A 17284-nucleotide genomic window follows, 5' to 3' on the forward strand; every position below is an offset into this window, starting at 1 on the left:
TAACAGGACCTGGATAAACTTTGTACCATTTGCTACAGATGTATAGGCAAGTTAAATGTGCCAATTAGGTGTATAACAATTTCCTCAGGTTTAAAAGGGAGCACAAGCACTTTACTACTGAGAAAAGTGCACAGAGTTCTATGGCCAACAAAGACAGTCAAGGCGAAAATTTGAGGGAATACAATGCAAAAGATGTTATTTTCAACACCTCTAGTAAAACAAAATGTTAATTATGTATTTCAGCTTCATTCTTCCGCTGTACTGAAACTGCATCACAGCTAACTACAACAAATTGATTTCATTCCTAAAAATATGCAATGCTGCCAGCAGCAACTTTGCAGTTATCCATGTCTTTAAGTTGTGTTTTATTTTGATTGTAATTGTAAATATTTTTTATATAGCTCTCACTATGCATGATGAAGCATTAATATTGAAGTCAATGGGCCCCAATCAGAAATGACAGCAATGGGTACAATGTAGATGGCCACCAAAATGTGCATAGATTTGAGACTAGCTTGAATATCCAAAGAATGTGCATGGAAATCAGTGCACATCATTGATTTCCATTCATGCCCTTCCAGTAAACCTATGACACCACCATGAACTATGGGTTTCTCTGCCACCCTTTACAGCAGTGAAAATATGCTGATTTCCTTTTTTAGGATTGGTTATACTTAGTCTTACTCTGTATCACACCACTGGGACCAAATAACCTCCTAGTGCATTTAGCAGTCTTATGCGGTCTAAAACTCCAGTCCAACTGTGGACCTATTTAGTTTTACTTACTGTTGGAAATGGGGTTTCTGGTTGGCTAAAGTCTACACCTAAGCCAGTAACTCTAGTCAGGGCCAGTAAGTTACACACCAAAGATAACATGTGTTCACTATCTGAAAGCTTGGCACAGAGCAATGAAGTTTATCCCCAGGGAGGCAATGCAAAAAGTGTTTGCGCAACACACTCACATCAGTGACATAATGAAAACTAAAGAGACTCCAAACAGGATTATAAAAATATTGATGAAATATTGTGCATAAAACATAGACCAAAAATGACCTGAATCATAGATAATATGCACATCACGCAAATACTGAAAGTACTTTTCATCCTGAATAAAGTAAGTCCAAAAATGGTATAGATCATAACATTAGCACATACAATGCAAGTTAGTTTGTAGAAAAGTGCCTGAGTCCCCATAGACACTAATGCACTTATAGGGAATAGCGCATCTGTGCTCCTATTAAGCTTTCTTTGGTGAACAAGCACAAAACGCAGAGCACTGAAGCACCTGTGCACCTGCTACAGTGAATACGGTAATCCTCAGGCGTGCTCAACGTAATCACAGTATTCAAAGATAAAACAGTTTCTGCTGGCTTTGGTACTATGGGTTTACCAGCAGAGGTGAAAATGTCCCCATGGGTATCCTGGGCCCTGTGACAAGATGTGGGAGGAAGCCACACACAAGTGCACAGGTAAAATGGTGGTGCCACATGGGTCTCGTTTAGGACAGAGCTCACAGAGTTTCACTTTGCAAAAATTTCACAGAGTTTTAAAAAATATCTGTGGACTTCTGCGGAGTTCAGCAAGTTGTTAAATATTGCTCGTCCACCCCAAATTCTAAACGGTTAATGACTTAGTGTGAAGTACCACACAGCCGCATATTTCCAATGATGCTTGCCCTCTCATAAAAGCAGTTTGAATGAAAGAAAACAGCCAACAGCACAGTTGGTGTGAAACCAGATCCAGAGGAATACATGTGATGGTAGTCAAATTCAACACAAAAAAGTATCAGTGAAAAAAGAGGACCTTTCGTGCCAGAAAATATAAGGGTTCTATAGGGACTCCCTCCTCCCTCACTCAGACTTACCCCCACACGCACTCCTCAGCCCTCCGTAAGCAGCACAAAGTCACTCACAGCCACCACAGGCTCTAGGGTAAAGCAAAGCTAGGTGCCAGTCTTAGCCAGTATAGGGCACCGTGTATTGCCCTCACAAACATCACATTTTGCTCTCTATATTGGAAGAGGTCAGTTTGTAAACATTTGACTTTTCCTCGTATGGCACATTCAGGGCACCAATCCCGTCCACCCATATCAGCCCTTCTATTGACCACAAAACACCCATATTTCTGAATAAGGAGGGTGAAAACACCATTCTAAGCCATACTAATAGCTCGTTTCTGTCCACAGCTAACAATAATCCAAACAACAACCAGAACAAGATTTCTTAAGAAATGCCTCTATACAGCGCGCTAGGTGGATCTTCGGATAGTAAGGCAATTTATGAAATATACAAATGCAAAAAAGGTAGCAGTTCTCATCAATTTAGAGTCGGCCTTCCTTGAAGCACTGCTTCCTTCTGCATACACACCTGCAATCAGCTGACTGTTTGTGTTGTGGTGGAAGCGCTGACTCGCAGTCTTCCAGGACCCACTCCCAGCACAATTAACACACTGCCCACCTCAGATCAGCAGTCAGCACATGAGCTGGAAGCGCATTGGAGAAGGGGTATGTAATAATAAATAAACCATTGCCTGCTCGGCATGATTCAGAAAAGGGCAGACCTCATAGAATAGCAATGTAAATAAGCATGAGCTAAATGCAAGCCTTGAAAACACACAAAAGTCTTGCCACACGTCAGCCCTGATCTGTTCACTGGGTACGAGTGTTCTGCTTAATTCAGATACTCTGCATATCACCACCCCCTTTTCTGAATCGTTTTGCCCACCATAAGCGTGGAAGGGTATACTCAGATGTGAGTCCCTTGCTCATTGCACCATCAGGATTCAAGCAAGCCGGGCCGAAGACGGCTGTAATGCCAGAAACCGGTCCCCGGAAGCTTGTTTCCTTCCCAGTGAAAGAATTGGCTTTGTAGTTTGGTTTGCCCTGTTCCCATCATGCACTGGGACAGGAACAGACTAATTTGCATATAGTCAGGTTCTGAGCTGGGATGGTGCAGTGAGCTAAAAAACGGTGTTGGATCTAGCCCTGATCTCTTGACTGGGTGAGAGTATTCTGCTTAATTCAGAAACTCTGTCCATCACCACCCCTTGTTGTTTAATTGCTCGGCATGATGGCGTTACAACAGGCAGATAAAAAGTCTCACCTTAGAATGTGCTCCTCATTACACCTGGCCGCCTCAACACAGAGATGCACAGTGGGCAGCTTGGTTCAATGGCTAGGTTGGGGTGGGATAGATTGGTTGTGAAGCCATACGGCGATATATGAAGTGTTGCAGGGTTAGCTCTTTGTGCCGACCGACCCATCTTAAGGATATAAAACACCATACTTTGTGGGGTGAGTACAAGTGAGACTAGAAGAGTGGCTCCAAGCCTGTGCATCTCCATTTTAGGCAAGGTACTTAACCCGTCAATGTCAGTGCCTTCCTTCTGCATGGCAATTTAAATGCCTCAGTAACCTCCAGAGGGGCATGAGTGTCTGGGGTCGAGGATCATCCATGAGCAGGGTGTCTAAAACAGAAGCTGAGGACCTATAAAGGATGGCAGTGCAGAAGGCAGGCGTTGAGCAGGGTAATGAGTTGAGGGAAGAAGACAGGTTGGATGTGATGACAGATGGTACTGGTAGAGGGAGGATGTGGAACATGGAGCCCAGGGGACAGAGCACAGGATTTATTTAGCGCACTGGCAAACCCTGCTCCACCGGCAGTAGATGGCGGTTTCTTTTGCTGAACCCTGCACTTCAAATGGAGCGTCAAAACTCAGTGAACTCCACCAGTGGAGCAGAGTTCACCTCCCAACCCTAGTGCTGTCCCCATAAGACAGTAAGGATGTTTGAAGATACTCCTGACCAGGCAGCGAAGCCAATGGGGCCCCACGGGTCTCCCTGAGGCAATGGCAAGTAGGAACTGCATCTGCTGGTGAAAGGCCTGTACCGCTACAAGGCAGAAGGGCAACAGTACTTCAGGAAAATAGATGAGCTGCCCTCGAAGGAGCTTGGGTTTGTGGGGCTCCTTTGTGGCCTCAGGACCTTTCTCGTAGGAGGCTTCAGGGTTGGGAATGGAACGTCCGCTGTTGTGTTCCCTTCCCTTAGGAAGAATGAGGGAGCCATGATGGGTCATGCTGATCTGACTTGTCAGGCAGTGCTGGACATCAAAAGCAGTCATAGCAGCCTCCTTCCAGCGCAGTGGGGGGCAGGGCAAGATGTATGCGGTCCTAGCTATGTTTCCAATACAGCAGGGTGGCAAATTGATGGGACCCGCTGGCTGCGATCAAGACTCAGTTGCATTTGTTCATAAAGCGCAGCTCTTGTACTGTTCGCAAAATTCTATTGGCCTCAACGGATAGTCTGGGCTGGATATACATATCCACTGGGCCTTTGCAACGTCAGCTGAAGCCTGGATTGGCTATGTAAAGCAAACATGAAGAGAGGATCGTAAACAGGGCTTACCACGTGCTTCTGTAGAAAAACAATATACAAGGAGCAATTGATCACAGCTTCTCTGCTAGGCATGCTGCTGACAGACACCTAGGGAGAGAAGTCCCATGGCAGAGGTGCTCAGGGGCAATCTTTTACGGCCCTGAGAGTGAGGGAGAACAGGGGGCAAGCCATAGGAGAACCCTTGGGTGGGGTATGACAGCAACTTCAGGGAGAAGCAGGGCAACAAGCAGCAAAGCATTTCAGTTGAGTCCTTTGAGCAGCACAGCAGGGCAACAAGCAGGAGATCAGTCCACATGAATCCTTTAAGCAACACAACAGTCCTTAGGCATTGTGCTGATGTAGAGCCAGCAGAGGCTGTTCACAAATCCCATGCTGTGTCTACAATTATGAGTCAGAGCCCCTGTAATTATACTCAAAATGTCTTTGATGAAGGGGGTGCTTCAAATTAAAAATTAGCAGAACAGAACACCCCTTTTCAACTCTAGCCCTGGCTCCAGATATCAGTAAGGGGTAAATCAGCCCTATATGTTAGTGCAGGTTACTGTATAATTTAGACCACTTTACAGTGGACTTATATGTAAATTAATTACAAAACAGGTGTAAAACAATCATACCATGTTTAGAGGAGGGAGCACATGCACAATAGCACTGAATCGCAGTGGTAAAGTGCCCAGAGCCCTAAAGAGAGCACAAAGATGGTCAGAAAATCACTTAGGAGTAAGATGGCAAACTGTTTGGGGATAACTCTTGCAAAAGGTCCAGGTCCAACACTTACTAATTAGTTTTTCTTAGGATCAGATGGCAGTAAACTTATACTTTGAAACAGACTAACATATCTAGGACTATGTTATTGATTTAAAATTTATTTCAAGATAATGCTGCCTTATAAAATATCACTGTTGTAAATATATATGTATATATATATATATATATTGGTTACCAAGCCGCATTCCTTCCGATCAAGGAAGGCACTGACACCGTGAGTTTGACTCAAGTTTCATTTATTTCCAAAAAAGCTGCTTGCAGACGCGTTTCGGCAGAAGCCTCCGTCTTGTTCACTTCATCTACAGCAATGAAAATGCTGATATATATACACACACACACGCTCCTCAATAGGCGAAGACCAAACAGTTACATCACTGTGATAGGTTGCTGGTTGTCATGGTTACCCTGGTTCACTTTTTTTAAAACTACCAGGGACATAGAAGAGTTCCTTTACAGATAACAAATAGTGATTAACGCACCGGCATTGTCATAATTCAATGAACATAAAGATAAAATCAAATGTATTTGCATTTGTAAGAAACAGACAAACAAAAGACAGCAGGTGATTACACAGTAAGTCAAAGTCCATCTTCGGCAGACAGCAAAAATTTACACCTTTCAAGCCAGTCCCATCATTGGATATTCTTTAATAAGGTGAAGGTATTATTCACTGTAGACAATAATTACAATACGTTTAGGTCAAGATACCATTTCAACTCAAATATTGTATGTTGTACAGAAAAGTTAACGTGTGCATACTGATTCAGTAACCAGAATCATACTTACTTGAAAACTGAATTGAAAAACCAGATTTGCTGATGAAAAAATCACTGTCAAATTGCAGTGTTAAGGAGTTAAATGTACTATGAATATCATCAGGAAGAGCTGAACCACTCCATTCCTTCAGCTGAATGTTGCTGTCCATGGGGCCATCCCACACTTTTAGGATGTCATGAGAAACTTCAGTGTCGAAAACAATGAAGTGGAGGCTGAAAAACAAGAGTTTTGTTTTATATATCGGAAGGTATTACTTTAAATATAATACATACAGAGCATGTTCTCAAGACTAAGTCTATCTGAACTATGTACATGAGTGTAAACATTATTAAAGGTGCCTAAAATACACCTCTTCTAAATGAAATCCAACAGTTCAATTATTGAAGTCATTTGGTTTTCTCACATTCTCAATGAGATTTTAGGCTTGATTTAAAACTCAGTGGACTGTTGTGACAGAGTAACCCATCCGCCGAGTCCTAAATCAGGTCCTTTGTCTATGTTGAAAGTGATGGAAATTTAAAACAAATATAGAAACCAAAATTTGGGGGCCGAAGAAACAGGTGGAGGTCAGGAAGGGTGTAATAGTTTTCCAATACCTTAAAGTACTAGTCTTCCTCATATCAGTTCTTGCCAGTACAGTACACTAACATCATGAAAATGTGAGTCTTGATTATCCCCGTCTCTTAACAATAATTCCTTTAATACATCTCACAGCTTTTTGAAATGTACCCTCTTCCTGCATGTTTACGGAAGAACCTGTCCTCCCACACACACTTCCTGTATGCCAAAAACCAGTAATGACACAATAAGTAAGAATGGGAAGGGGAGAACATAAGCTTTTGACAGGGATAGCTTTGACTCATAGTAATGATGATTACTGGTATGCTTACAGCCCATTACCCCTTACATAACCTTACACTTTGGAGTTCTTGCCAACTGATGATGTACCAAGATGTACACCAAATTTAAAATATAATAATAAAATACAACATGTTAACACCAAACATAAAATATTTATTTGGAAATCATAAAGACCCAATTGGATTTTCAAGACAAATAACCAGACCCAAAGAATGTAGATGAAGAACATCCCATTTGCAACCAATAATATTGAGCAAAAGTAAGGTGGGGCATGTAGCAGCTGCACAGATGTCTTTCAGGGAGACTCTCCCCAGGCCTGTGCAAATCATGATCCTGTAGAAAGACCCTAAATACCAATAGGCAGCGTAACCTGCACCCTTGAGTAAGTGGCCATAATGGTTCTCCACATCTACCTACTCAAAGCAGGCATAGTAAAGCTACTTGTCCATAATAGAGGGACCAAAATGTACAAAAAGAGTATCAGACAAAAGAAAGGAAGCTGGCCAATTTATATAAATAGAAATACATCTAATGTGTGAAAAACGACTTCCCCAGGTTGCTCTGGGTTCTGGCAAAACAATGATCTACAGAAACTATGAAGCCTCTGTAGATAGGAACGTTGGATCCAGTTTTTCCACCATAATCTGGAAAAAACATTAACAAGCATGGGCTGAAAAAAGTAGAGGCCCCCCATATGGGATGATATGATGGTCCTGAAGAAAGAACAGGACTTAGTATGTCAGAAAATACACTGCTACAAACTACAACAGCTTTAAAAGAGCATTTGAAGGGCAGAAAACAAGAACGAAATGTGTGTGTATGTTTGTAACGGATGACAGACATGTCTATAATGTTCAAAACTGTTCAGTAGTTTGCTGGTGAATAGCTCCAAATGGGAATATTCAGGACACATTTCTCCTCAAGGCCCTGGTGCAGGGCAAATTTGCCCACTCTTTACACATCACTAAAACCTAAATACAACTGACACCGGAAACACAAAATGTATGTGCACTTTGCACATGAATCCCACGTGTCTTATGATTCATACACATGTTGCACTCGTCACTACATATAATGTGTTACTAATGTCAAGAAAAATGCATTTAATGAGTAATGTAGAATCTGACTTTAGGATTAAAAGATTTCTTCACAAAACTATTCAAATAATAATGTGATCGGCATGCCGATCACATTACAGAAGTGTGGCTCAGGGGTTAGAGGTGGCAGACCCGGAAGCTGAGATCGGTCCTGGACCAGGGTTCAATTCCCTGCCTCGGCGGGTCTTGGGCTCAAAATTTCCACGGACTTGATAATTCTCGTTCCGGTGCCTACTCGACTCACGGGTTCACACTCTGCGACTCTGGGCAATAGCTTGCTTAATCTCCACTACAGCCCCTCGCGGCGGGATGCCTGGCTTTCACCTTGTGGATACCGTGCTGGGGTTATCTCACAGGGGAATACCAGGACGGGTTCCCAAGGCAAGCGCCTTGATGCCTCCGGGTGATACGTGTGCTATATAAATCGCAATACATTTACACATGCCATAAATACATTTACATGATTGTTATTACTAAAATAATTTACACGAAATAGCACTTATTTTACTGAGTAATGAGACATTTGTAATGTGTAACTTACTATAAACTATCATTTTCATTTCACTGCTGAGGCTTTTTCACTCGATTCATTAGTGTGTGCAATTTGGTCTGTGTAACTGCGAAAGATATCATTCTGAGCTTTAAATTATCCTCATATGTATAGGATGTTAAAATAGGTTGAATGATAGCATTTCATCAATGTTAGCATTAATGTTTCATGTATGTACTTTTAAATATAGTTCCCAAGTACACACATTGCTCTACAATATCATTACTTCCTACATGGTTATTGTACTATGAACTAAAAGTACTAAAGAAATATTATAGATGTATATGTCTAAATGTGCACATGCATATTAATGTACAATATAGGTTTAATGTCTTAAATTAATTGGTTTACACTTGAGGCGTGAATCTTTGTTTCATGAGAACTCCCTTTGTATCTGCATTTCCTACTGACTTGCTTTCTTTGCAGGCGTTCTCACCAAATGTTAGTTTTGACTAAGGTACATTCTAGTTATAAGCAATAGATATATGTCTGTAAACAGATTCCAACGACAAGCGCATGAGAACTCCGTAAACAAACAATTAACGTTTGTTTTAATCCATGAGTGTCGATGTTCCCATGTTCAGTGTCGGACTTTTCTTTGATGTTTCCACGTGCACCTATACAGACATTTTGAAACAAAAACAATGGATTCCTATTGATGACACACTTAAAGGGGAGTTGGCAACAAACCTTAGGAGTATTAACTTTCTGTTGTCAACACAAGAGAAGCAGATCCCGATGCAGAGCGGAGAGGCAGCTGAGGGTAAATGATTTGGTTTTCCTTGTAGACTGCATGCTGAACTTCTATGCTGAACTCTTCCTGCAGACTCTATGCAGAACCTTCCTTAGACTCCGACCCAAACCGTTTTTCCTATTCCCTAAATCCCCCTGCCCTTAAAGGACTGTTAGAGACATTTCCAAATGCCTCATTATTTCTCCAAGTATGGCTTAGATCAACACTACCTGAATCATTGAAGACTCCTGATCGAGCTTCCAAAATGCTATTGCTAACACTTCTTCTACTCTTTCGCCTGATTCCTATTGTCTTTTGCAGAAATGTACTATGATCATTTATGTGCTTTAGTCTGTATCAGAAAAAATTATATTGTTAACGCCTAGAAAAGACCAAGTTAGGTTGTAGTTTGAGTATCAGATTTTAATGTTTTTGTTTTGCATCATGGCCACAGAGCTGCTTGCATGTCTGATCCTTGTTTGTCGAAATGTTTTGTAGGAGGCTTGGTATTCCAGTTGCAATACTATTCTTATATAGTCTTATTTTATGAGAAATATATCTGACGTTGATCACTAATTTGTAATAAATACCCTTGTACTTGCCTACCAAATCCTGGTCTACATTGTGTAGCCAAATTGGTTGCATTGTTATTTGAATGTAGACAGACGAGTAATGCAACTCTCTTTCTCCTCAGTGTGACAATAAAGGCCCATCGGTGGACCAAGGTAGTAAGTAAGTGATAGTAAATGATGTAGCTGAGGAAGTAAATCCAGAGAATCACATCATGGGACCAGCATTGCAAGGACTAATCCACTGGATCAGCCCTAACAGAGGGCAATTTCTCTTATAAAATGAAGGGATAAAGTTTAAACATCTCCTACAAAACACAATAATCTGAAAAGGATCAAACATTCAAGAATAGAGCTCATGTGGGATGCTCCATTGAGAGTAATGGTTTCAGTATCTTTCATAAACCTGTAAAGTCACTCACCAGTGAGACTTCTGGATATCTAAGGCTACATCTCAGGGCCACCATTTCTCAGAAGGCCTGTCCACTCACTTTCCAGTCTTTTGGGCAAAGACAGAGCAAGGCACCTTGTGATAACAATGCAGGAGTGGAGATGGCTAACACAGGAGAAGTCATGTCCAACTCTCAGTCAGATGATGCAGTAGCAGAAACTTGCATAGATACCAGGATGATAGTCACTTCCTTAGGTCAGATCGTTTTGAGCACATGGGAAGCAGTGGGTCAAGAAAAGGACATTGCATCAATTCACCATGCTTGAAAAACCTTGGGAGCAAGGTCTAAACCTGGCACAAAAATATGCCCACCATTTGAGGCCCTTAAAAAAGTATTCAAAAACAGATTATGGTAATGATGGCAGTCTAGTATTATGCAAAACTTTCCCCAACCACTAAGCATGCATTTTCACTATTTCTCTGGAAGGGTAACGGCTTCAAGAGCTTCAAATGCAATTTCCTTCAAAAGCTTACTGCGGGCAATCATGTTCTGAGACAAGCATACTGTTTCCCCTGTCAATTGATATACCTCCTCTTCAGCTGGTTGTTGGTGCATACCATATCCCTCTTCTCGTATGCAAAGTATCAGGGCCCTGTGACTGACCAGGGGCTCACTTTTATTGGAGGTTTACAAAGCCTACTACAGTGACCTCATTTTTGTACTTCATAATCTAGTACTTTAGCCACAATCTCAGGAATTACAGTTGAGGACAGAGCCAGAGAAATCCCCCCCTGCCAAATGTCCCAAGTGCAGCCACCTAATAGTTCTTCTTTAACAATTGTACTAATGGGAATGGGGTACATATAATCCCCACAATGCTTAGCTACCAGATGCTATGACAGTGGTATCAGATGCACTTAAAACTAGGCATCCATCACTGTGGAGGCAGCCATATCCTCCTTGAGGTGAAGGCATAGACAGGCTGACACTTGTGAAAGGTCAATGACAGTTGACATAAACGTAAGAACTCTGCTGAAAGGCAGAAATATCATTTCAATACTTTGTGAAATTAGTTTTCTTGAAATGTGGATTCTGGTATGGCTGCAGAGAGGATTTGCAGAAATCTAAGATGTTCAATGGATGCATAACATGGATGCACAATATTCCCTATCTTTTAACAAATGTGGGTCAATATGAAGTGTACCATTGTGAAAGAATATACAAGGAATAGACAGAGGGAAGGGGTAAAGTTAGCAAGGAAATAACTCAGCTATTCTTACATGGGAAATGGACTTGATTAATAAGCACACAGTGGGTAACAGATGGAGCATATATGTAAAATAAAACAGGATGAAACCTTATTCATCAAATTGATCACACTTCTTTTGAAAAGGAATATGCTTCTTGAGGAAGTCTTCACTAAAATAAATACTGGCAAGATGGCAGTCATATCCAAGAAATCTCCAGAGCATGTTTGAAAAAATGTTGCTCCTCTCAAAAGACAATCTTTAGGTCAAGTTCACCATGTACACTCTTATGGGTCTGACTGATATGAACCCCCTCCCAAACATAAGTTATACACAACTCACACTGTTTATTGTGAACCATTAAATATATTTTCCTAGGATGCTGAAGGAATTAATCAAAGTACATTCCTACCAAGCACTGACGTTTACTCCTTTGCAAACAAATCTTTGACACCAAGTTCACAAACTGGCTTAAATAATAAACATTTGCAAAATGGGTATGTTCCTTCAACAGACACTGGGGCAAGGCAGAAAAAACACATGTTGAAGATTTACATTGTGTCGGTCATTGAAAGAGGCGATTTCCGGTTGGCTAAGACTTGCGCCAAAGCCAGGCAGAAACCACCATTCTACGTTAGGGCAAGGAAGTCACCCGCCAAGATAACCCCTGCTCACCCTCTTGGTAGCTTGGCACGAGCAGTCAGGCCTATTTCAGAGGCGATGTGTAAAGCGTTTGCGCGCGCACCCAGCAACAACACCCAAGGCCCACCACAAAGGAAACTCCACACAAATGTATATATAAAAATAGCCTTTGTATTATATCAAACACATTAGATAATAAACACACACTTTACAATGTGCCACAGGCACGGGCAGAATTTACAGGGGATTATGTACACGGGACAGGGCCACATGGACCACTGTCAGGAATAAGCACTTTTAGGAATAATGCTGAGCACATAGCACATATAATGACTGTAGAACCAAATAGCAAATGTTGCACACAACCAGTAACCACTGGTAAAAGGTAAGTACCACCTACGCAATCCTAAACACCTTAGGCAAATATCACGCAGTGTACCGTGAACTCACTAATATCACCTATACTAGCAAAACACCCTCCTAAGCATAAAAATACATTTAGGGGTATAGGCATAAAAGTATTGCCTATGACATAACCATCACATTAGGCAGGTAATCACAATTGCGCCAAAATATCACAGAACTGACCCCAGGCCAACTTGGCCTCTCAGGGGCTCACAGGCCCAATGTCCAGAGTGTCTGGGCTGGCTGCACCGGCAGCCAAATAAGAATGCGCAAGGGTCAAAACGAAGCAGCTGCCCACTAAGTGCTGGGCAGCTGAAACTGAGCCTGGCACCAGCGTGCCTCCTGGCTATTCTCTAGGGCTCCAAATGAACAGTAGGGCCCCAAAAACAATGTGGGAGCCTTATGGGCGCTATGAACAACAACTGGGCCCTCAGGGGCCTCGGGGGCTCTAGAAACTAAATGCGCCCTGGAGCCTTGTGGGCTCTGAATATAGGAATGCGGCCAAAGGTTGGAGCCATGGGGCTCGGTATTGCCAGGATAAGGCTGTCCTCACTGTGTGAGCGGCCCGCTGCCAGCTGGGGCCGCTCTACCAGCAGAAATGCCCCCAGGGTCGTGGGAGCATCGACAGGCTCTAAATAAACAAAATGTCCCCGTGCAGGTGATGGAGCCTCTCAGGCTCTGAATACAAAAATGCCCCCGTCGTTGGACTCGGAATCAGCAAATGCCCCCTTGAGACCCTCGTGGGCTCGACAGAAATGCCCCAGTCGTTGGAGTCCTCCTCCGGGGACTCGGAATCAGCAAATGCCCCCAGGAGTGATATGGCGGCCGCCCAGTAATGCGGGAGAAGCTCGGGCCTCCAATGGACACCACCAACATGGAGCCCCACATACCGGGCTCACGGTGACTCCTCCTCCAGTGCGGTGGGCAGGACAGCTGGGCTTCTCCAGTCGGCGGCGGGCAAGGCTCTCTCCCTCTGGAGAACCTTGCTGGGAGACAGAACACTTCCTGCTTCCTTGGCCAGGCCCCGCCTACGTCTTGGCGTGGGTTGCCTGGCTTCCGGCGAAGTCCGGGCTGTGGTGGTGATCTCGAGGGGTAGGCTCCCTCTTCCAAGAATGGAGAAGGCAGGGTAGGCACCCGCTATGGCGATTCAGCAGGCAGCAGAGTGGCACCCGATTAAATAAATAATGAAACGGGGTGGGCACCCGTATTAAAGTATAAAAAATAAGCGGCAGAACAGGGAACTCCTCAAAGGGGGGCTGCAGCACAGCACTGCTCAGCCCACGCTTCTCCCTTCCAGGGGAATTCAAGGATAGCGCTTCCAGGCACTAGATGAAGCCAGAAGTCCTGGTTTAAAAGAAAAGCACTCCCAGGTGCAGGGTGGCTGCCTCAAGTCTTGGCAAGTCTTTTAGGAAGGTAGGCAGGGGGGGCAAAGGCTGGGCCCAGGGGCAAGCTCACAGGGCCCTCCAGGCAGGGGAGCAGTCCCAGTGGCGGTATCCTCCTGGCGCCCAGCAGCAGCAGGCCCCCCTCTTCAGGTCAGGAACAAGAGAACATTTTTCAAGGGGTCACAGCCCCTTTTTATATACACATTGTCCGTGTCTCTAGGGTGGGGGGAAAACCAGTCACAGCTGGTTTTGGAGCACTCTTTGGTGCTCAGCCCCTCTCACCATTCACTGGCCGGGCTAGGGTCAACAGTCGCACCACAGGGGGTGGAACCAGGATTGTGTGGGGAAAGCCCAGCCCTATTCAGGTCCCCAGGTGCACTCCTCCCACCCATCTGGCTATCAATCTCCCTATTCACCACCTGGGCAGCCCCATCCTGACTCTTGGAGCCAGGCTCACCAGCCAGCTCCAGCCAATCACAAGCCAGACAGGGAATTCACCTTTATTACACAGACAGGCCAACTTCTAGAAGTGGCACTTCCGCACATTTATGCTGCACACATCATCGCACAGCATTTAATCACACGAGTCCACACATACCAAACTTGACCCTGCACTCCCCATGCATCAGGAACTACCAGGGACACATACATTCCCTATGCATTCCTTTGGGAGGGCAGGCCAACCTTACCACACAACACACTTTATGTCAAATGTCAAACGTTCTTATATAGCGCACAAATCACTGTGAGGTCTCATGGCACTTTACCCTGGGACACAGTGGTAAAGTGCGCAGAAGCCAAAAATCACTAACACCAGGTCACAATTAAAAGCAAAAAGTTTGGGGGTGAACCTGCCAGAAGGGCCAAGTCCAACACCAACCACACCAGCTAAAGGAACATTTAAAGGAATGAAGTACTAGGGAAATCTTTTCACACACAGCCAAATTAAATTAAAATAAAATATTAAATGAATATAGGCACAATACAAGCCTCACTAGACTATGGGTTAAGGAGTGAACACAAGCAATATCCAGTGAATATCAAAAAACCTAAATGGATGAAAAAAAATATTGGACTCAAAAACGGTTTTATGCCCTACTTACTAGAACCATTATACATACCATTAGAATTTTTTTTAACAAAGAAGAGTAAGAACAGGCAATATGTCATGGGGTCTTTGATTTTCATGGGTTCACCCGAGGAGTTGTTCAACATTTTGGGCTACATGTATCAAAATTGTAAATTGTGAATTTCTGAGAATCGCAATAAGGTAATCGCAATTTATAATGCATGAAACGAGTTTCATATAGCGATTTCTAGGGGGTTGCAAATCGCTCTACTTCATTAATATTAATGAGGGAGGTAGATCGCAATTGCCGCCCCCTTGGGAATCGCTAAAATCACAGGGATTGCGGCCTGCTGAGGTCAGCAGACCACCATGTCCATGATTGCTTTTAAACAAAGCAATCTTTTTTTTTTATATGCAGCCCATTTTCCTTAAGGGAAAACGGGATGAGTTTCAAAAACAAAAATGAAAAGTTTTCTTTTTATTTTATAATAGTAGGCAGTGGTCCGTGGGACCATTGCCTACCTTTAAAAAATGCTGTAACAAATATTCACAAAGGGGAAGGGTCCCTTTGGGACCCCTTCCCATTTGCGAATGGGTTACCACCTACTTGAAGTAGGTGGTAATATGCAAATGTATTGCGACAGCATTTCAGTCACAAAACATTCGTACATACTGATGCCTTTCAGTATTAGGAAGGGACAGCCTAAACACGCTTTTTCCTAATAGCGAATTGCAAACCCATTTTGCGAATCGCAACATGGGTTTTAATACATGTAAAATCCTTTTTAGCATTCGCAAATGGGCATATTCAGCGTCGGCCCGTTTGCGAATGCTAAATAGCTTGATACATGTAGCCCATTGTTGCCTAAAGAAGGTGGTAGACTTTGGGAACTTTCATATTGCACACCAGTGCATGGAAATGAAATGAAATAGGGATTTGTAATGCACACTAATACCCGGAGGTGTCTAGGCACAGCGGCTTAGATCTGAAGTGTGCGCCTGAATGGAAGAAACAAAAAGAGATAGTCACTACATGTTAAACAGCGAGGTTTTTAGGGATTTGCAGAAAACCATGAGGGTATTTTCTGTCTTCAGTCGTATTGAGAGTGAGTTCCACAGCTTCACTGTCCCTGTCACGAAACTTCTCCCTCCCCAAGTTGCCAATTCGACTTTGGGGACTGCAGGATTGGCAGAGGTAACAGAGTGAAGCTCCCTGCCAGGGAGATACCACTGAAAATTGTTTGTCAGGAAAACCTGTCCCAGTCCATGGAGTGCCTTGAAGGCCGTGCAGAGGCCCTTGAAATCTATCCTTCTTTTTACCGGTAGCCAGTGCAAGGAAGGTAGGGCATGTGCTACTGATTGCTGGTTAGGGATATCGAGCAGCAGATGGGCTTCTGCATCTTGTAGGACCTGCATCCTATTTAGGAGATGGGTGCGTATGTTCTGGAATAGTCTGTTGCAATAATCCAGTCGGGACAGTTGAGTGCTGTCACCACCGCATTCTGGAGCTGTAGCTCATCTGTCTGATGGTTTTAATCAAAAGAAGCATGAGGAGGTAGTAGTGTTAATTTGCCCCTCAAATCATAGTTTGGACTCAAAAATGACTCAGAGGTTTTTCACTTTATTGGTCGGAGTGGGAATTTCGCCCATTTCCTGTGGCCACCTTTTGGAACCCCAGAAAGTGGTATTGTTTCCAAAAAGGAGCACCTCTGGTTTTTCGTGCGTTCAATTTGAGGTGATTTCGGACCCTCCACTGCCCAACCTTGAACAGGCATTCTTGAAATCTTAGAGTGGTGTACATATGGTCTCCAGCGAAGGACACCACAATTTGTGTGTCACTGGCGTATGACACTGTTTGAAGCCAAAGGATTTTTTGAGCAAGCAGAGGGGAGTAACATATAGATTAAAAAGTGTTGGACACAGTGAGGAGCCCTGTGGCACTTCACAGGGCAAGGTCAACCAAGAGGAGCTATGCCCTTCAAGCTCCACCCTCTGCTCTCTGTCAGTGAGAGAGGATTTTAGAAGGGCCAGTGCCTTGCCCTTAACTCCCATGGAAAAAGGCGACTAGTAAGCTTGTTGTGGTCAACCGTGTCGAAGGCTGTCAAGAGGTCCAATACGATCAGTGCTGCCTTCCCGCCTTTATCCAGATCCTCTCTAATTTCCACCAACATATTCATCAGGGATAGCTTGGTGCCATGTTAACTTCTGAAGCCAAACTGCGCACAATTCAATAGCTTGTTATCCACCAAGAACTTGGTGAGTTGTGTATTCGTGGCCTTCTTGATTACCTTAGAGGGCAGAGGAAGCCGCAAGATAGGCCGATAGCTGTTCGCGTCTTGACAGTCCAAGCAAGGTTTCTTCAATAACAGGACAGGTGTATTATCCCAAAAACTTGTTTCAAA

General features: G+C 43.5%; 1 protein-coding gene across 1 annotated transcript in view; it reads right to left on the reverse strand.

Moving 5' to 3' along the window:
• CSMD1 (CUB and Sushi multiple domains 1) overlaps positions 1-17284 on the reverse strand; it is a 3932590-nt gene that overhangs the window by 1549622 nt on the left and 2365684 nt on the right. Inside the window, exon 26 of the mRNA XM_086925641.1 lies at positions 5945-6147. Coding sequence (XP_086781767.1) covers positions 5945-6147 — 203 coding nt within the window. The remainder of the gene's footprint in view (positions 1-5944; positions 6148-17284) is intronic.

Source organism: Lissotriton vulgaris, chromosome 6, assembly GCF_964263255.1.
Source record: "Lissotriton vulgaris chromosome 6, aLisVul1.2, whole genome shotgun sequence".
Lineage (NCBI taxonomy): Eukaryota > Metazoa > Chordata > Amphibia > Caudata > Salamandridae > Lissotriton > Lissotriton vulgaris.